The sequence below is a fragment of the Bacillus rossius genome, chromosome 5 (assembly GCF_032445375.1).
Source record: "Bacillus rossius redtenbacheri isolate Brsri chromosome 5, Brsri_v3, whole genome shotgun sequence".
Lineage (NCBI taxonomy): Eukaryota > Metazoa > Arthropoda > Insecta > Phasmatodea > Bacillidae > Bacillus > Bacillus rossius.
Genome location: NC_086333.1, coordinates 29,068,890 through 29,090,510, shown reverse-complemented (window position 1 = coordinate 29,090,510; position 21,621 = coordinate 29,068,890). Strand labels below are relative to the sequence as shown.

The following is a 21,621-nucleotide window of genomic DNA, read 5'->3' as shown; positions in this document are numbered from 1 at the left end:
TATACGCCGTTTGGTAGCTATCGATTATGAGTTTAAGAACATCGATTGTGTTTCACGTAAATACCACTTGGTGAGCGCCCGGCGGTTGGCTGATGACGTCAGACATTCGGCTTGCCGGGAAGAAAAAATCAGCTGGGCCGGCGAGAGAGTGTGCCGAGCGACCGTCGAGGACAGAGCGATGTGACGGCGCGGACTGGTGTGCCGGACGGCAACGGGCCACGAAGAGTATTGGGCTGGAGGCTCCACGCTGGGTGACAGGGCAATGGATTGCCCTGTGATACTGAACTTATCAAGGTAAAGAGAGGCCGCAATTTTGATTTTTACCCTCGTGGTACTGCAGTGGTTTTTGGCAAACCTAGTGAACTGTGTATTTTCCCATACTAAATTTTATTTGGACGGAACTTTTATTAGCCAGTTTGGTGAAGAGGCCCATTTGTTTTCACACGTTGTTCCAGTGTGGGATTTTCTTAAAAAAGGTCGCCCGTTTGCCTGTAGTTGCAATAAAAGTATAAGTTTGGAAGAAACGAACATTTTGCAATTTGTTTTTGAGACTTTGTCATCGGAATTGGCATACTTAAAGTTGGCATTTAGCTAATATATCAGCTTGTGCAGTATTATTAAATGTATGCGATCGGTATTGGACTACATGCGCAGCCTGATGTTGGTTGGTGCGGCCATTCTACGTTTTTATAAAATCATTGGCAAGTTAATAAAGAAGTAAGACTTTGTTTGAAGCTGATGATAAATACTTCTGTGGTAACATGGTTATGTTACGTGAAGAGTTTTTGCTACATTTCCCTTAAAAATAAGATAATTTTTTTTTGATCATCGTTCACGCCTCTGTGAATTCGTACCAATGGCCCGGCGTGGCATTAGACTCTGGAGTTGGTGAGGAAGGTCAGGAAGCCAGCGCACGCCTAGGATATTAACTTTGTTTTTTTGGCAAGTCTTTAGCAACGAACATCTGAAGAAAGACTAAACCGTTGATTGAGAGTTTAAGAACTTTATTTAAATAAATTTTTTGTACTTCAGTTTTATTATTGTAATATTTTTTTATATATTTATATATTATATTGATTGTCTTGTTTGATTTTTGGTATTAGGGCAGTCAGTATATTTTGATATTTTATAGTGGCCACGCCTCACGCCCTTATATATTTTTATACTTGTTGTTATCAGTATTTATATTTTTACGATTTTTTAAAGGTTATTGTTAGTATCGCAAATGGGGATAAGATGCTGCCATTATTAACGTCAGCTTTTGTAACTAAGCTTGTATGGTTATGTATAGTAAAAATTATTTTTGCAAATTTCTATTTTTTAATAACATACGTCCAAAGTCTTGCCTCTTGTTTGTTTAATGGTTACTCTGCTATTATATCCTTTAAATTTTTTGGCCTGACCCCTGGGCAGTGGTGTGGGGAATTTATATTGTTTAGCTTTTTTATGCCTGGTTTTAATATTTATTTTTTCCCTTCGCGCCCAGAGTGAGTCGGGGACGCAACCCCTCTTCCAATTAAGGAGGAAGAAGGGTTTCAACCTGCGCCACTCTGCTAATTTGCAAGCTGCGGGAGCAGGATCAGCACCAGGAATTTTAGTGGTCTTTTAGATTTCCAGTGATGGTTTTGATTTTTTTCCTGTGAGGTTATAGTTTTTATAGTTCTTGGCTTTAGTTTGCAACCTTTAGTTATTGATAATTTTGAGAGAGAAGGTTTTGTCTAATACGTTTCGGTCTTGACTTTGGAGCTTGTTTGTTTTGTTTTGGCATACTTAGATCCCGTTTGTTCGGTTTGTGAGTTTAGTTTGTCTTTTCCGTTACTTGTTGGAAAATCCTTCTCTTGTTTTTTTTTTTTTTTTGAGCGTTGAAATTTTGACTGAGGCTTTGGAGGCAAGTTTTCCTTGTTGCAGGTTTGTTTGTTTGAGTTTGGGCTGGTTTGTTGGATTAGAAGTTTTTGAGAATACTTTGTCTCCAAGTCCAAGGTTTTTTTTTTGACGTTTTAGTTTTTTAAGATTGCTGTTTAAATTTTTTTTTGTTCAAGGCGGAGGTTGTGGCCGGCAGGGCCACATTTTTACTTGTAATTTATTTTTGTTGCTGGTCTCTAGTTTTATATGGTTTTTATTTCACGTATTTTTACGCCTTTTTTAATTAATGTTAATTTATCTGTAAATTCTTTTAATTATATTTGTTTCTGTTAATTAGTTATACGCCGTTTGGTAGCTATCGATTATGAGTTTAAGAACATCGATTGTGTTTCACGTAAATACCACTTGGTGAGCGCCCGGCGGTTGGCTGATGACGTCAGACATTCGGCTTGCCGGGAAGAAAAAATCAGCTGGGCCGGCGAGAGAGTGTGCCGAGCGACCGTCGAGGACAGAGCGATGTGACGGCGCGGACTGGTGTGCCGGACGGCAACGGGCCACGAAGAGTATTGGGCTGGAGGCTCCACGCTGGGTGACAGGGCAATGGATTGCCCTGTGATACTGAACTTATCAAGGTAAAGAGAGGCCGCAATTTTGATTTTTACCCTCGTGGTACTGCAGTGGTTTTTGGCAAACCTAGTGAACTGTGTATTTTCCCATACTAAATTTTATTTGGACGGAACTTTTATTAGCCAGTTTGGTGAAGAGGCCCATTTGTTTTCACACGTTGTTCCAGTGTGGGATTTTCTTAAAAAAGGTCGCCCGTTTGCCTGTAGTTGCAATAAAAGTATAAGTTTGGAAGAAACGAACATTTTGCAATTTGTTTTTGAGACTTTGTCATCGGAATTGGCATACTTAAAGTTGGCATTTAGCTAATATATCAGCTTGTGCAGTATTATTAAATGTATGCGATCGGTATTGGACTACATGCGCAGCCTGATGTTGGTTGGTGCGGCCATTCTACGTTTTTATAAAATCATTGGCAAGTTAATAAAGAAGTAAGACTTTGTTTGAAGCTGATGATAAATACTTCTGTGGTAACATGGTTATGTTACGTGAAGAGTTTTTGCTACATTTCCCTTAAAAATAAGATAATTTTTTTTTGATCATCGTTCACGCCTCTGTGAATTCGTACCAATGGCCCGGCGTGGCATTAGACTCTGGAGTTGGTGAGGAAGGTCAGGAAGCCAGCGCACGCCTAGGATATTAACTTTGTTTTTTTGGCAAGTCTTTAGCAACGAACATCTGAAGAAAGACTAAACCGTTGATTGAGAGTTTAAGAACTTTATTTAAATAAATTTTTTGTACTTCAGTTTTATTATTGTAATATTTTTTTATATATTTATATATTATATTGATTGTCTTGTTTGATTTTTGGTATTAGGGCAGTCAGTATATTTTGATATTTTATAGTGGCCACGCCTCACGCCCTTATATATTTTTATACTTGTTGTTATCAGTATTTATATTTTTACGATTTTTTAAAGGTTATTGTTAGTATCGCAAATGGGGATAAGATGCTGCCATTATTAACGTCAGCTTTTGTAACTAAGCTTGTATGGTTATGTATAGTAAAAATTATTTTTGCAAATTTCTATTTTTTAATAACATACGTCCAAAGTCTTGCCTCTTGTTTGTTTAATGGTTACTCTGCTATTATATCCTTTAAATTTTTTGGCCTGACCCCTGGGCAGTGGTGTGGGGAATTTATATTGTTTAGCTTTTTTATGCCTGGTTTTAATATTTATTTTTTCCCTTCGCGCCCAGAGTGAGTCGGGGACGCAACCCCTCTTCCAATTAAGGAGGAAGAAGGGTTTCAAAATATCAACATCACCATAATGAGTTTGATGAAATGGAAAGGAGGATATATGGCTATGAATATCCGCAAGAATAGTAGCGTCATTTGCACTTGATGGTTTGTGTTTTCCCCTCTCATCACTTGGTGATTTTCCAAGTAGTATCAGCTGGCACAAACGCTTGACACTAGATTCACTAACACGATAAATACTCAAAAATGCTTTCTTACACACAGCAACCAGTTTACCAGAGTCCCTTACATGGTACACAAACATAGATTCTCGTCTGCCAGGTTCGTCTTTCCTGCCCCTTCTTCTTTGAACGTCTTTACGCATTATTAGTCCTTGCAAAAACACATCCTGCTCATTCTTGGTATTAAACCCATTCATTTGGTTTACTGCCTCAATGAAGGTATTATCTGAAACTAGCCTGAAGCACTTTTTCTTGCAACTGAAATCAAAGAACAGTACATAATTATTATTACCTCTTGTAATTTGTTCGTCACTCTTCAATATCTGTTAATGTTAGTAATTTAATTGGTATCTAGTACAAAATGCAATAATACACCAAACAGTCTACGCCCTACTATTTCTAACCATTCGGAAATCTGTGAAAAATAGTGTGATTGAGTTCAAGGTACATAACTGAACACATCCATTTAATTTTATTGTTTAGCTTCATTGTTATTTATTCAAAAATAAATTATGACAGTTTGTTTTGTAAAGCACTTTAAGATTTCTATATGCCATAGAAGTTACTAGTTTAGTAACCTGTATCCTGATTCGAACTAGGTACTTTATAGTAATAAGTCGTGCATATTCTGCAACGTTTGCATATAACAACAATTATGTATAGTAAATGCCGTAAAAGGGGAAGACTGGATATCAATATATAAATAACATTTGTGAGAATGTGACAAATAAACTATTGGCTGGAGGACTAACTTTTATTTTTTATTTTTGGAATAAATGTTAACTTATATTGTATTATTATCAAGTATCACTCTTTTTTAACACATTTAACACACAAGGGGTTTGTGTTGTTAATTATATTTTCAGGACATCTATTAATAAATTATTCTGAAGGTAAAAAATTTATTTTCTCTTCATCTATATTCACAGAGAAACATTTTACTGATTTAAATGTAATGTTCTGCAGTTCGTTTTCCTGAGATGGCAACACCACTAACATTTCTCACTAATTGCAAGACCGCGAGTGTTCTGGTATTCTCATTTTACTGTATTATTTAGTATCGTTCTTACAACTTATTAGCACTATGTACTTACCCACATTCTTGTCCAGTGCATCTAGCTGGTACAAGCTTGTTTACATGGTTCTTGTGTTCCAAACCTTTTACCTTAGCCATTTTTATAATGTTTCTTTTGTATTCAGCAGTCCTTTTGACACCCTTCTTTCGTATATCATTGTTGTCAATAGCTTCTTCAAAATAACTCTTCAAACTACTGCTAGAACATGCCATTTTCCTGCAAACTTACTTTTGTTTTATTTCACAACACGCTCGTTTGCAACAACATTTTCGTTCACACTGAGCTGAACTTATTTGTCAAAAGATAGCATACAAGTGTCTGAACATTTAGTTCCAGTTATTTAAGGTAGATGGCACATGTGTCCACACAACCACGCTTACTCTTACATCAAAAAATTTTTCACAGTCAAAACGACCTAAGTCCGGGACTTAGGTTGTTTTGTCTATAAAGATAAAAATGCAGGAGCAGATAAAAACGCAACAAAGACGTGGACTAAAGTAATTTTACTAGTAAACTGTAGCCCTTTGCAATTGCTTCACGATTAGGCAATAATCTCAAAACACCAAAAATGTGACTTAAGTTGTTTTGCAAATTCACCATTCATTTGCAAAAACAGTTTACTGCACTATTAAACTGAGGCCACACAGAAAGCTTCACTATGTTTGCAACTTTCTGTGCCCGGTACCCTGACAGGATAGTTGTAGTTCACAATGTCTGAGAGATGCATGACGTGGGATTCGAGTGATGATTCAGACGATTATGATATTCTGCTGGCTCTTACAGTATGTAAACGTACAAAGAAATGGGTTCATAAATTTAATATAAAATTAAAAGAATTTGATGAAGCAGTTGCTTGCGAAGATTAAACCAAATTTATTTTAGAATAAATTCAGCTCAGTTTAATAGCATTCCCTTGGAATCAAATCCCTGACATTATCCTGCATATCCTGACTTTTATATTCTTCCAGCGATTTATTCCATAAACTCTGATATTTTCGTAATCTTTCAATTACCTTTTCCGCCGACTTGGCTATTTTAAAAGCACTATATTGTTATAAATTAAACTTCATAAAAAGCAATCGCAGAACAGCACAATTCCATGTAAATACAGATGTTATTGTTTATATGCGCATACGTGAAGTCAGTGACATTTTAGAAAAATAGCCAAGTACTAAATACCTGGTGATGTCACCAACATATCAAACACAGCTTTGTGTGGCCAGTGACACCTGAGATGCAGTTGGCTATATTTTACTCGTGTAGCGAACATACCAAGGATAGCGCCCTGTGTGACCGTAGCTCTATCAGTGGTGACAGTTTTTAGTGAACAATGTAAATGAGATTTTGTACACCAGTCAAGACTAAGGGCGCGGTTACACGGGAGTCTGAACTACTTCAGGTGAACATGTTCAGCTGTTGAGTGCGGTTACACACAGTCTGAACATGTTTCGTTCGAGGCCATTTCCCAGTTAACTTAAACAGGTTGGCAAAGTAGTTCAGATCGACATATCTTCTACATTAGCCTCTGATTGGCTGTTTAGAATATAAACAGTCTTTTGCAGAAATTCAAGATGTAAAGTGTTTCTGGCACAAGTTCGAGTAATATTTTACCGAATGCAACAAAAAAAATCAACAGATAATTATATATATATTTTTTAATTGATCCTGACCTTAATTTTCTTAAAACTTTGATAGGTACTTTCGCTCAAAAAATAATAAAAAATAAGTTTAAAAATTTTACTGTGCATGTTGTTTGCATTCCCGATTTGTAAAAAAATATTGAGCAATATGTAAACACATTCCATTTCTGCTGATAATGCTGTATAAACAAGTGAGAAAATCCCGCGTTTTCTGGATACAATTACAAAATAGAGATCAACAACACAGTAATTCGTTGACAGTAGACAATCGGTTTTAGAGCTAAACACACTTTTCAGCAACTACCGTGTAACCGTACACTTTCGCGTTTGTAAACGTGTTTACTTAAACATGTTCACCTGAAGTAGTTCAGGGTCCCGTGTAACCGCGCCCTAACATATATCTTTTCACCATCCATGTTCAGCCATTCATTTGTACTCACACGCTTGTTTTCATGTTTCTTACCTTGAGAGCACAGTGCAGTTGAGACCTTTCAACTGCCTCCTTGCTGTCATTTTCACTTGAATTTTCGTGATTATTGAAATCATTTCCGCTTTCATATTCTGTGAAGTCCAACTCTGAACCTGAATCGGCAAATAAAATATCATAACATTCTTTTTGATGAAGCTTTTACACCTTCCCGATGTCATTGTTAGAGCCAAACAGTCAGAAGTTGCTGGCAAGAATGAGACTGGGAAATAATCACAATATGTAAATAGAAATACACATTTCTTTGGAGAAAAAAAACATGCTATTTTGAGGTATCAATTTTACAGATGTCAGCATCAAGTAAAAACTAGTTCGACCACAGCCATGCATAGCAGTGTAGTAAAACCCCCCTTATTTGATCAAAGTCACATGTCACAAGTAAGCGATATTTCATGCATTCGAGATATGTCGGATGACGCATTCAAAGCTTGAAAATGTCCCTTAAACCTCTTAATGCACTCATTGATGCTCGAAATGAAATTCAAACTGATGTTATACTTATAACTATGTACTTAACTAATATTTTTGTATAAAATTTATGTTCCAGTTAGCTAGTGCATCATGGTGGTACTTCTTCTCCAAGTTGGTGGAACTCTTGGACACAGTGAGTAACTTTGTTCATTTGCTTTGATTTACATTTTAGATACAATTAGATCACCAAGAAACATTTATTATGCCATAATAAAAAAAAATAGTTGTATGAATGTTAATGATGAGGAAAAGCATTGGTATGGGAACATAATATATTCTTAGTAACAATTGCCGTCGGCCGGGGTCCCAGGTTCGAGTCCCGCGGCGAGTCTAAGGGGCTGGTGGTGTTTTATGGTATGTTTTTCCAGGAGGGCGCCAGGTTAGCTGGTACGTCTAACCAATGGGGTGGGTCGATCAGCCCTAGCGTGATTCCCTAGACTCGGTGGCTGTATCTTAAGGGTGGTATTAACTGCTAGTAGACAATGGTGACACTCCCTGTTCAGCATAGTGGCTGGTGCCTAACTACAGATGTAATACACGCACTGGAACTGAAAACGTGTGGTACACATATTTATTAACTGACATTTTTGGGTACACAATATTGCATGACACTACTCTTGGTTGATAAGTTGGACATAATTGATACACAATATTACACGACACTACTCTTGATTAATCTTGATTAATTATGATTGTCTCTCCCTAAGGCAGTCCGTTAGAGGAGGGAATTCGTTGGTTGTCCTGGATTCGGCCAGGTCCGTAAATTGACTGACCTTAAGACGGTCCTGTGGCCCATGGCCTTAAGGCAGGAATTACGAAGGCCGGGTTAAGCCTTGCACTAGACATCTGCAAATTGTTATTTTTCAGTTCGAATCGAATTCGAATCGAATTTAAAAAAAAATTCACGAGTTTCGAAATTTTTTCGAATTGAATTTGAGAATATTTATTAAAATAACATAAATCATTAAAAAATTTGAAAATACCACCTTTGAAAAACTTGTCACATAATTCACAGTTTAAATCGAGTAACTATAATTAAAGTGAGACTATATTGAAGAAGCACAACCAGATTCTCAAAATTTAAAAAAAAAAAAATTAAAAATTATATGTCTATAGCATTAACATAAATCACTTCGCAAATCATTTCAAATTGTCATGGAGAAAGGCGAGTTCATCGACATGGTGCGGCAACAACAATTCTCTGCGGCTGGTAACTATGTTGCCTGCTGTAGAGAAAACAATCTCACTTGCCACCTTATTTAGCATGTTTGACTTTCAAGGATAAAAATATTAATAAAAATATCACAACATAAGGAAGTGGTACAAAAAAAAAAAAAAAACAAATTTACCGTTTTTATAGCTTAAGCATCACACATTTTATTCTAAAATCAATTTTATAATTAGGGGTGAACCATGGGTTCACTCTTAGCAGAGTTTTGAAATAAACAAACACCGTTGTATCACTGCGCCGCGTCAGTAAGTGATAGGCTGAATTATAGCTGTTCCTCAGTAAAGTCACCAAGAGTTGAAAATGAACTTACCAATTATCTTGGTGAAAATGTTATCCCCTAATCAAGTGACCCTCTTATGTGGTGGCGGCAGAACCAGTCACATTTCCCTGCTCTTGCCAGAGTCTCAATAAAATATTTGGCCTTACCAGCCACGCAGGTGGAAAGCGAAAGGCTTTTCAGCAGTGCTAGTAACACTGTTACATCCAGAAGAGAGAATCTGTTGGCCGAAAATATAGAGCAGCTTGTCTTTTTAAACAGCAGATTTTAAATGTGAGCTACCAAATAAAGTTGACTGTTTTCAATAATAGGCCTATTGAAATGCTCATGTGACTACAGTGCAGGCCTATTTATTTTTGTGGATTCATTTTTGTAAATGTATATACCTATTCTATAGCGTATATGTAGTCCTTTCATTTCTTTCATTAAATAGCTTATTCATTGTAAAACTGTTGATATTTGCACATCAAGAATTACTAAGAACTCAAGAGGAAAGAGTAGGGTGGGCCCAATTTATTGCATCTAAAATCTCATTGAGGAAAACTTCACTGACACCAAATTGCAATTTTGAAATAAGAAAAAAACTGAATTCTCGATCTTGTCTTGATTCTCGAGAATTTTAGTATTTCTGTCTCGATCTCGTCTCGGTTTTTGAAAAGGACTTCTCGCACATCTCTACTGTGCTTCACAGGTTGATAAGGCTGCACCAGGAAATAACAGAGTTCTGAAGTTTGAAACAGTAACCTGAAACTGAGTACCTACTGTTCAGTTTATTTCCCCAATCAGCATCACATTTCCCTACTAGATCACTTCTACCCTTTCCATCATATTCTAATCTGTAGTCCAGTGTCCCCTTAATACATCTTAAGAGTCTCTTGACTGCAGTTCAGTAAACCTCTGTGTAAGAGTCATTAAACCTACTCAACAGACTTACCGCATGATTTATGTCTGGGCGGGAAATCTGTGACAGGTACAAGATACTCCCTATCGGGAATCCTTTTCAACTTCTCTTCATCTTCTGCTTTTCTCTGTTCTGTAAGGTCCAAACCCGGGTCCAATGGTGTGCCTGCTGGTTTCGAGTGTTCCATGTTGAATCTCTCCAGGATGTCTTGAGTATAGCTCTTCTGTGCAATCCATAGTTTTCGATTTTCTTCATCTCTTGATATCTCCATTCCCAAGCATTTCTTTACCTTTCCCAGGTCTTTCATGTCAAAGCTTTTCCTTAGCTGCCCTTTAAGTGGTTCAGCTAATTTGTGGTCATTATAAAATATTAGGAGATCATCCACGTAAACTGCGACAATCAGGGTGGTTCCATTTTTCTCCGGCTTGTAAATGCATGGATCTGCTTTGGATTGCACTAAGTTTTATTATACTAAGACCTCATGCAGCTTTTGGTTCCAGCAGCGGCCACTTTGTTTCAAACCATAGATAGATTTTTTTAACTTCCATACCTTTCCTTCTTCGCCTTTATGCACTACTTCAGCGGGAGGTAGTACATAACAGTCCCTGTCGATTTCTCCGTACAGGTAGGCTGTGACGACATCCATGTGGTCTATGGATAGTCCCATCTTTGCGGCAAAAGCGAAAATTACCTGATTGAGGTATATTTTGCCACCGGGGAGAAAGTCTCGTCATAATCTCTCCCAAAGGTCTAGGTACATCCCTTCACTACGAGTCTTGCTTTGAACACCTTTTTGTTATCTTGTTCCTTTACTTTCAACATCCATATCGTCTTCAATAATTTTTCGCCTGTAGGCGGGTCAACCCGTTCAAAGGAATCATTTTTCTTTAGAGAGTCCATTTCACTTTTCATGGCTCTTTCCAAATCTGTTTTGTGTGGCCCATCCATTGTTTCTATCAGTGTTGTCTCATGGGTGTCATTGCAGTTTGTGAGGTAGGTTTCATGATCCGGAAATATTTTTGGTTTTTGTTTTCATTGGGATTTTCGCAACACAGGTTCACTTTGCTCTGTAACAGCTCTGTAACATTTTCACTTCTTTCTTGCAGATTTTTGAAGCCAAGGGCTCACCTTCCAATATGTACTATCTGTTTCCTCTGCGTCTGTACCTTTGTGAACACAACATAATTTTGTTCGATTTCTTTTTCTTTGGTTTCCCATTCTAGAATTTCCATACCTTGCTTGTCTTCAAAAAACTTCACATCTCTTGACATTATCACTCTTTTTGGATTTGTAGGATTGATTAACCTGTAAGCCCTTGACTCTTCACTGTACCCTACAAGGATACATTCTTCACTTTTTAGTCCAACTTGGTCCTGTTTTGCTTTGGGATGAGCTTCATTGCTTTGCAGCCAAATGTCTTCAGGTGTGATATGTTTGTTTGTCTGCCAGTCCATACCTCTTCCGGTGTCTTCCCTTTTACTGCTTTTGTTGGACATCTGTTTTTAAGGTAGGTTGCGGTGTTGACTGCTGCACCCCAATATTTTCTGTCCAGGCCATTGTCTACTAACATGGTTCTCGCTTTAACTATCAGAATGCGGTTCACTCGTTCACTGACTCCATTTTGCTCAGGTGAGAAGGGTGTTGTCCTTTCATGAATTATACCACAGAGTCCTTCAAAAAAAGATCAAGGTTTTTGTTTACGTACATACTCTCCTCCGTTATCTGTCCTCAATGCTTTAATTTTTGCCCCCGTTTGTGTCTCCACCAGATTTTTGAAGTCTTTCAATTTTTCCAAAACTTCATATTTGTTTCTAAGCAGGTAAGTGAAGGTCTTTCGACTGAAATCATCAGTGAATGTTAGCACATAAAGGGCACCACCCCATGTAGGCGTGTTCATTGGTTCGCAAACATCCGAATGTACTCATTGGAGTACCCCTTTGGATTTAATCCCTGCGTGTTTGCTATAGGAATTTCTACACTTTTTTCCCTTTACACAAGTTTATACAGTCACTGTCTATGTCATCGCTGAACTCCATCCTAGTTGACATGCTCCTTAGTTTGTTATTGGATTTTCTGTTCAACTGCCCTAACCTTCTGTGCCACAAATTTCTTGGCAGACCTACTGTTGCATTTTTTCCATTTAGATCATGAGCACTTAAGGCATCACTTTGGCTGCAAGTGCTCCTGATGTAAGAGTTGCACTTCACTTTGTAAATACTCCCTTCATTTTTAGCAGTTGTAACTACATTTCCCTTTATTTGGCATTCATCATACACCTTGCAAACCTCACTATCAAAAAACACCTTCAGTCCCTTGTTGGTCATCTTGCTGACAGACAACAGGTTTGATGATAACTCAGGTACAAAGAAAACATCAGATATGTTAACTTCACTCTTGAGTTTGACCAACCCTGCACCTTCAGACATTATTTTATTATTGTTTGCTACAACTATTTCTTGTGTGTTTTCCTTCATGTCTTTTATCCAGTGCTTGTTCATCGTCATGTGGGATGTAGCTCCCGAATCCACTATCTAGTCTCCGGTGCCAGTGGTCACTGATGATAAGGCTGCGATTAGGGTGGTAGGTCTGAATTTCTGTCGAATTTCCCTTCTAAAGTGGGAGTTCTTCTTCATACGGCATTCATTTGATTTATGCCCTTTTTTGTGGCAGTTAAAACAAATAATGTGGCTCTTGCATGCGTCTGCTTTGTGTCCCCTCTTGTTGCACTTATAACACGTGATAGTTGCCGAATCATCTTTCCTACCTTTTGATGTCAATGCTGATTCCTCGGGGCGGTGTGGTTTCGCCACTTTCTGGATGAGTGTTGATCTTATATAGTCTGAATTAGTTTTTACTCCTGTGCTCTCCATTGCCATTATCATTGGTTCGTAATCTTCCGTTAAACCACTTAGCATGATGACTCCTAGAAATTCATCATCGATCTCGGCATGTATTGCTTCTAGCTTCTGCGACAGGGACAGAATTTCGTTCAAGTATTCTTCCATACAGCTGAAGTCCTTGCAGGGCCGGATTTAGGGGAGGGCAACCGGGGCGAAAGCCCCGGGGCCTCCACAAACGGAGGGCCCCCCACAATAGAGACTTCGGAACAAAAATCTTTCAAATTCCGACAAGTAAACACTAGTAAACATATTTTCCTTTGATATTCTTATTTCGCTGTTTTACCTTACCTACAGTACTTAGTACATACATAATTATATTATTGTTAAATATTAACAGAAATATTCATTAACACTAAAATTTAATTTCATTTAATTCTTGTCTCTGAATATATTTATGTATGTTTTTTAAATACTAAGAGAATCTACTTGATTTCTCAATAAATTATTTATTGGAAACCTTGACTGAAAAAAATTGTTCATTTTATTTGGAAAATAATTTGGGGCCAGGGGGCCTCCGCTCCTCTGTTTCCCCGAGGCCTCCAGACCTCTAAATCCGGCCCTGAGTCCTTCAGTTGTATTCTGAATAGTTTCCTGAGTAAGGATAACCTCCTTGTCAGCCCTTTGTTTTCGTAGGTGTCTTCTAATTTGGTCCAAACTTGTTTAGCTGTTTTGCAGCTTTTTACTATTGGATATAGGCTTTCGTCGATCATCAGGCAAATCTTGGATTTTGCCTTTTTATCCTTGGTTGTGTCTTCCTCGGCGCCATTTACCGTCGGTCAAAAGACCTCTGCAGTGAGGTACATTTCCATCCCGAACTTCCACGAACTTTAATTTTCAGTTCCTTGCAGTTTTTTGATGCTGGGCAACCAGCTAATTTGGGTTTCTCGTGATTTGTTGCTGGCCATAATTGGTGATTTTAACTTTAACAGGGGTTGTCTTCGGACATTTTCACAGATTCCTGCGCTTTCTCATTTGTAAACACTGTGTTGCATCTGCCACTTTTACGCTCCGATAAACTATCGCGCCGAGAAAAATGTGTTTTAAACTCTGACAATCTGCTGGGCACTTAACCTGTAGTTCTGTAAATCAGGTTGACGTATTAAAAACAGCCAGAGTCTCATTTTCACATGATTTATTACCGAGCTATCCCGTGAAAGAATACATATGCATGGCCATCTTGGCTTACAACTAACTAAAAACAAAACAAGTACTACTCTAGTCACAACAAGAGGGTGATACATATTTGCACAGCATGTGTTACAATGTAGTATTAAGATTTAATACCCAACAGTTTTTGGGTATGTAAAATGTATTTGGAAACAGTGGAGAGGGATAAAATGTCAGTTGTGCAATTTATGTTTTTAAAGCATGTGAAGCTTATGGGTGCTAGTTATTTTAAAACAAGGGTATTTATGTTAAGTGGACTATGTGAAATGAAATTTCAAGCTCCCAGAATGAATAAATTTACTTTTTATCACTGTACTTACTCAAAATTTAATAATTAACAGACATTTATAATTTTGACTTTTCAATGCTTTTTTTATTCTCACAAATACCCAGTTATAGTACAGTATAAAAAATATGGAAGGATAAAAATTACAAATATACATTTGGGTTGACAAAAAATAGAAAGTTAAGAAGGGAAATGTAACAAGTTGCAATCTAATGTGTACATACCTAAAATTAAAAAAAAAAATTTTACAAGGTAGACCAGGTCTGAATGCTTCTTAGTGGCTTCATTTTGTTCTACTATATTGCAATGCATTACTTTTTGTGTATTTTTGACCACAGGATGACTGGTAAAGGTTTTAATTTAAATAGTTATGATACCCAAATGATTATCAAACAGGTTCACCTATTGTTAGTATGTATAATTTTAACCTGTGTAGGGAAAAAAAAAATAATATCTCGGTTATAAGATACATGCTAAATATTTATTTGCAATTAATATGTTTATATTGTTACACTGGCCAACAATAGTTATGGTGCCGGGGAATTTGGAGCTGATTACATATAAATTTGCTCCCTTGAATTCAAGTATAGCATTAATTTTTTGCCTAGGAGGTGAAATTTCAAAGATATGTATTACGTTTTAATGAAATGTATGTTTTACGTTATTTTATGTTAAATCCATAAATGAAACTAAAAATGAAATGAAATTCTTATTAAATTACACAAATATTATTATATTATACAAACATTAAATTATACAAATATAATTTTATTATACAAATATTATTAGTATGGATACTAATATTATTATATATAAAAAGATAGTACCAAGTCATTGATGGAACCAACTAGTCACTCAGCACTTCCAATGCTTCTTTTTTTTTTTTTTTTTTTAATATCTTGAAAATGTCTTGGAACAGTCCTTTTTTAAACTCCAACAATAATCTGCCATCATGTGCATATCCTATCTTCCTTGATAGTGGTTCTCCATAATTTTAATATCTTGATGAAATCTTTCACCTTGCTCCTCACTGCTGTCTCCTAAATTTTCAGGAAAATAGTCCAGGTGACTGTAAATAGTGCACCTTAATATACCAGTTGGCATGATTTTCTGTTTTTTTTTTTTTTTGCCCATAAAATTTCCAACAACTGCAACAAATTAAGTCCAGGATTTTTGCTCAGCCTCATTCATGGAATTTACCAAGGCTTGGTCCTTAATGAATTTTCTTATTTCTGGGTCATTAAATATTCCTGCTTTAATTTTTTCCTTACTCAAGTGAGGCATTTTTTCCCCTATAAATGCAATGCATGATCCATCCTTATAAAGAGCTTTTACAAACTGCTTCATAAGGCCCAGCGTGATATACAGTGGGGGAAAGATGATTTTCTCTCATTCAACTAAGGGTTCATTAATAAAATTATTTTCTCCAATGATCATGTCTTCTCTGCATATGTAGCAAAACACATGATGATTTACACAACTTCTTCTACTGGAACTTTTTTTTTTTTTTTTTTTCAACTTCGATCCATGTCTTCTCTGCATATGTAGCAAAACACATCATGATGATTTACACAACTTCTACTGGAACTCTTTTTTTTTTTTTTTTTTTTTTTTTTTTTTTTTTTTTTTTTTTTTTTTTTTTTTTTTTTTTTTTGATCCATCCTGTGTGGTTTGAACTCAAAATTGCCTCAAATTTAGTGTAACCGTTGAAATGATGGATGGGATTCCCATTCTGAGGTATCCCAGTGACGACATGGAGATTTCCAACCTGGGGTATCCCAGTGGAGTCAAGCAGGTGGTTTTACTTCTTTTCAACTTATCTCAAAAAATATGGCTTAGAGAAAAAACTAATTTCACTTTTAGATTCAGCACACCAAATATATCTAAAATCAGTTTCAAAATCCTAGGCACCAAAAATATATATTTTTTCTTATTGGCCTGTGATATAGATATACTAAACTGCCATTGCTTTAGAATTGGTCTGTATAGAACTGGGAAAGAAAGAAAAATATGTATTTTTTTAAAAAATTAATATGTGTATGTAGGTACTTGTTAAAAAAAGTTAATAAATGGTAGTAGTGTGAAAATGAGTACTGTAATATGTTCCACATCGTCGATAGTTAAATTGCTCCACACTTGTGTTGTCTGTTCTCTCCCACATGCATCGTGCATCTGCAGTTGAAGCTGTGAACCTCATGGCTGATTGCAGGTGTTCTTTGTGCTGAGGAAAAACCAGCGGCAAGTGACGTTCCTTCACGTGTACCACCACACCATCACAGCGGGTGGTTCGTGGTGTTTCCTCAAGTACTTGCCAGGTGTGTTGCTGCATGGCTTTCATACAGCATAGCTGTCCTTGCTGGCTGGTGGGTTCCACATCAAAACAATTCAGCTCATTCTTCCATCTATAATTCCTCTAGTGCTATAGCATAAAGATCAGTATTTGGTAGGAGTAATTTTGTGAAAATGGAATGGAAGGCGATGAAAGTAAATGTGTCACGAAGATGGCGGACCCACGTATAGCAATTTAAACCAGCATATAGTCACTTTGGTAAACATTAGGGGTCTTTCCAAATGTATTGGTTTGCCAAATGAATCTTTATGAGAGTGAACCTATCCTGTAATATATTTTATGTGTAATATGGTTTATACATTCATTAATATCATATAAGTATTGTCATTTAAATTAACCGCTACAGTTACGACCTCACTGCAGCTCACTGCGTGCACCAGCCGCAGGGAATCCTCTGCGTGGGAAGCCTATCACTCACAGTTATAAGACCCTCCCGTGCAGTTTTGAAGTTCACAGAAGTTCGCACCTCACCCGTCCAACTTTGATAGTAATATTTTTTAAATGTAAAAGCACGGGTAAAACTTTTTTTGAGTGGTAGAAGGTATATTGTCATTGTTGGAATATTTGCAAAAGAAATTTTATTAATTTTCAGTGTAAATGAAGCAGAATAAACAATTTCAGGTTATTTGGATACTCATGGAGCACATGTTACTTTTTCATAACATGAAAATAATATAGGGCCTATAGCTTTGAAAGATGTAGGATATATATTCGATTCAATTTTGAATATTAATACTTTGAAAAATTAATATCAGTCATTTATGAATACAGTTGTGGGATCTCGAAAGTCTGGAAAAATTTTTGGTGTCATAGAAGATTTTCTCATTGGGCTGTGACAAAATTTCTACAGAATATTCATAATGTTTTAGAGTTATTTATGTGGAGTCTTTTTTTTTTTTTTTTTTGCTCTATTTGGCTACGTAAATTTTGAGAAGACCAACATAGTACATAATTCAGATAACCCATGTTATCAGCGAAAGTATTTTACGGAGAAGAAAGTCTGGCAGATTGATTAAAATAGATTATAACTGTCAGCATATTGATAAGAATAAATACATGTTCCTTAAAATCAAAACACTGCAGGTGTTAAAGTTGACTATTTTCAGATTGGTGTTAAAGTCAACAGTTTTAAGATCAGATGTAGAAACATGGCTTGCCAGCTCTGTGATTAGTTTTGTTTAGAACGGGACGGCGAAAAGAAAAACTTGTACAGATCTCATGCAAAACATTTGATCGCATACTAACAACAAAGACCCTAAAGCCTAACAACCTATGACAACATTGTTCTAGTGAATAATATACAGTGAATGACCAGATACAAGTATATATTCACCCTCATAGCATAGTGACAGCTCAGGCAATTATCTTGTCACGCACGGCCCAAAAAAATGTCACACTTGACAAAAAAAAAAAAGAACATGCTAAGGAGCTACTGTGTTCCTACACTTTAGTTAAAACAAGCCAAAAAAATATAATACATAAATGTTAATAGGTATGTGTTAGTATAAATGATTTATTTTCACATATTGAAAAATTCAACAAACAAGTTAAAATTTTTTTTAGATGTAAATCATATTTTTACTATAGATTAAAACTGCTCACTATAAATTCTTTTTAAACCCACCCTCTTAAAGTTTCTTCACACATACTGTGATTGCCTTACATATCACACCCTGAGTACAAGACTCGTAACTCAAAAAATTGAGTTTATGAGATATTTTTTACCATAAGCAGGAAAATATCATTATCTAGGCACTGCAAGACTATCGCAATATTATATTTACTTTTACGGGACTTGTGGCAAATAATGTAGTGTTGCACTCTGGAAAACATTATATAAGAATATGTGCAAGACTATGGCATGAGTTGTGATAGTATTGCACTGATTTTTGAGTTACGATAGTCTTGTACTCAGGGTGCGATATTCACTTTGCACTGTTTATTAAAAAAAATTTTTTTGTGCAGATCCTATTTTGATTACCATGGAAAAAATTTATATTTTCTTTTCAAAATTTGAATATTTTAACAAAATTTTACCCACAGTAATTGTAGCTGACTTAACCTAACAAACCTTTCACTTTAGTATTATTTATCTAATTTCCGAAAGCCATTACACATTTACTTTTTCTTTCAATATGTTTTTGTTATATGTAAAAAAAAAATTAGTGGTATTATAATTCTTACTATTCAAATCAATATTGGTATTTTATTCGAACTAAAAATCTTATATTCGCATAGGCCTAGTAATGATACAGCAGATAAGTTAGCTTCTGTATAAATGAGGCTGTTTTGTAGTGGGCGCCACCATGTGAGTGGGCACATGGACCCGGCTGAGACTCCCGGTCAGGGCGTTACGTGGCCCGTGTGAGGCGAGATATTGGTCCTCTAATTAATCGAGCTAATTTATTAAGATCTGGCCCGCTCTAGGCGTCGAGCAAGCCACACCAATTAACATACACAGATACCACGGGGTTGGCGACACGTGGCCACACATCTCTGGTGACTCCGCGCATGTCTGGTCTCTGCCGATGACGAAGAGGAACTGCGGCGAGCAACGCTCTGCGCGCGGGCAGCAGGCAGCTTGCCGCCGGAATGAAACTATTATTCTACTTTGTGATCCCGCGCCAAGGGTTAGTTTTAAGGAAGAGACAAAACATTCTTATAATTTATACAATCCCTCATCCGGGCTCAGAACCTTAAACATCAGCTACTTTATACATTAATACTTAAATAATAATTGTTATTGGTTTCTGGATGACGTTGCACTGCCGCTAAGCGCCCTCTTGCGGTAGTCTGTGGCGCGCAATTTGAACACACGCATGTTTACATACGTCGACGGTACAAATGCCGGGAAGGAGGGGAACTGGACAGTGGAGTCTGACCAGGCTTACGAGGTGAAGCCCCGGCTGATGTCAAAATGTATCACTTCAAATGATGATGCCTAAATTTATGTGATATAGGCTAGAGAAAAATTGTTGCTCGTTTTGTTTTATATTTATACTCAGTGTAGGTCAGTGACGGATTCAGGAAATGTTTCTTTGTAAATGAAGGGGGGAGGGAGCAGTATAAGGAAAAAAATTGAAATAATTTAAAATTTGAACAATGTAATCAAAAAAACTTATAATACTGTTGACATTAACAAACTGACACATATGTCGTATGTGTCGTGGCTTCTCACAGAGTAACATACTGTCTTCACTGATATTTTGGCAAATATTTCATAACTTTTTTTGGGGGAATACAACCCCTCCCTTTTCATTTGTCACTGTGTATATAAAACTATCATAAATTTATATGGTATGAAACAAAACTATTTGGATAATTTAAGAGCAGTTGATTGAAGTGTGAAACAGCAAAGAAATTAATTTAATATCAACTTTGCAAGACAAGGTTGCGTAAAGTAAATGAACTTGCATCAGGAAGACCTGGGTACTAATTCTGCTCCATTAATTTTTGTTTTCGTTTTCTTCGTGTGTCGAAAATCGCTTTAGGCAAATGCTGAGATACATAGTATTTTATTATAGGCCATGGCTGATTGTTTCTCCAATTTTTCAGACTTCAAACTTTATAGGAATGTTTTTACTTAATGTTTCATCAAAATCAAAGTCAATACAGATGGTGAAAGCAGATGAGCTGCTAATGAAGCATAAAAGGGATGATTGGGTGTGGAAACCAGAGCACCCCAAGAAAACTCACAGAGAATGACAATGTCCGCCACATATCCTACTTGTGAATAATCAGGGTTAGACCCCACCTAGAAACAAATCTGGAAATCCTTGATAGGAGGAAAATGCTCTGACTACTCAACCACCGTGATCCTAGGTCTGTCTGTTAAGGGCTCTGCTTACCCGGGCACACATACAGTTAGCAGAGCTTCGGGTAAAAAAACACGATTCCAAAACTACCCAAGATAACCGAGTGGGGTCTGCTTATGAAAAGCATTTAAGAGTTTGCTGAGGGCGGAAAAGTACTTTTGATTTCGGAGTAAGTTTTTAAAATGTATTTTTAGAAGAGTTAAAATGGTTAAAATGCATGATGTCAGAGTAATTTTTAGCCGTAAAACAACCGGTACAGATTCTTGAAAGCACTTAAGGGACTTGCATTAGATCTTTATCTTCATTTCTCTGCCATGTCATGTACGGTCACCGCTCAAATTTCACAGAAATCCTGTGACCATGAGAAGACTGCACACCAGTTCAGAGCCTTGTGCTTAGAGGCTATACCACGTTAGAAATACCAGCGAGTGTCGTGCTTTATCATCCCTCCTCAATAACACAGATACACATCTGATGAGGCTGGCCCCCTAAGGACCATATTTCTGATGATTTTGAATACCAAATAGAAATAGCTCTTGGTACCATTTATTTTGCCCATAAATAAATCAAATTAATTTTACAGCACAGGAGCAGGTAGTGACTGTATAGAGTGGCCGGTAACCATTGAGATGTAAGGTGGTTTGAATTGGGAGGGTGGGATAAATCACATACCACAAAATACTAAAAAATCTAGCACATCTACTAACAAAAGGAAAATATTTGAAAGCAAACAGCAGTCAACGTGGTTCTCTCACCCCCAGGGCCGGTCCTAGGTATAAGCAAGCTACGCGGCCGCGTAGGGCGCTGGTCAAAGGGGGGCGCCGAGCCGCCGAAGACGGCAAACCCCCGGGCTTGTCCATGGTACATATTAGTACCTGGGGTACGTGACCCGGCCGGGAATTGAACCCGGATCACCTTAGTGGAAGGCGATCGATCCAACCGCTCGGCCGCCGCGGCCCCAAATACAAAATAATAAGCACTAATATCAAAGAGAAGAGAATATTTGTTGATAAACAATCAGTTAGAGTAGAGTGTTTCTTCACGGCATTACTTATTTTTTCTTGTTTAGTTTGCACATTCTTGTGACATACTAAGAAGGTGTTTATCATTA

General features: G+C 36.9%; 1 protein-coding gene across 5 annotated transcripts in view; it reads left to right on the top strand.

The window, feature by feature from the left end:
• LOC134531675 (very long chain fatty acid elongase 7-like) overlaps positions 1-21,621 on the top strand; it is a 152,511-nt gene that overhangs the window by 102,044 nt on the left and 28,846 nt on the right. For all 5 annotated transcript variants that reach the window (XM_063367467.1, XM_063367468.1, XM_063367464.1 and 2 more), the window contains exons 5-6: positions 7,660-7,716; positions 16,555-16,660. In XM_063367467.1, coding sequence (XP_063223537.1) covers positions 7,660-7,716; positions 16,555-16,660 — 163 coding nt within the window. The remainder of the gene's footprint in view (positions 1-7,659; positions 7,717-16,554; positions 16,661-21,621) is intronic.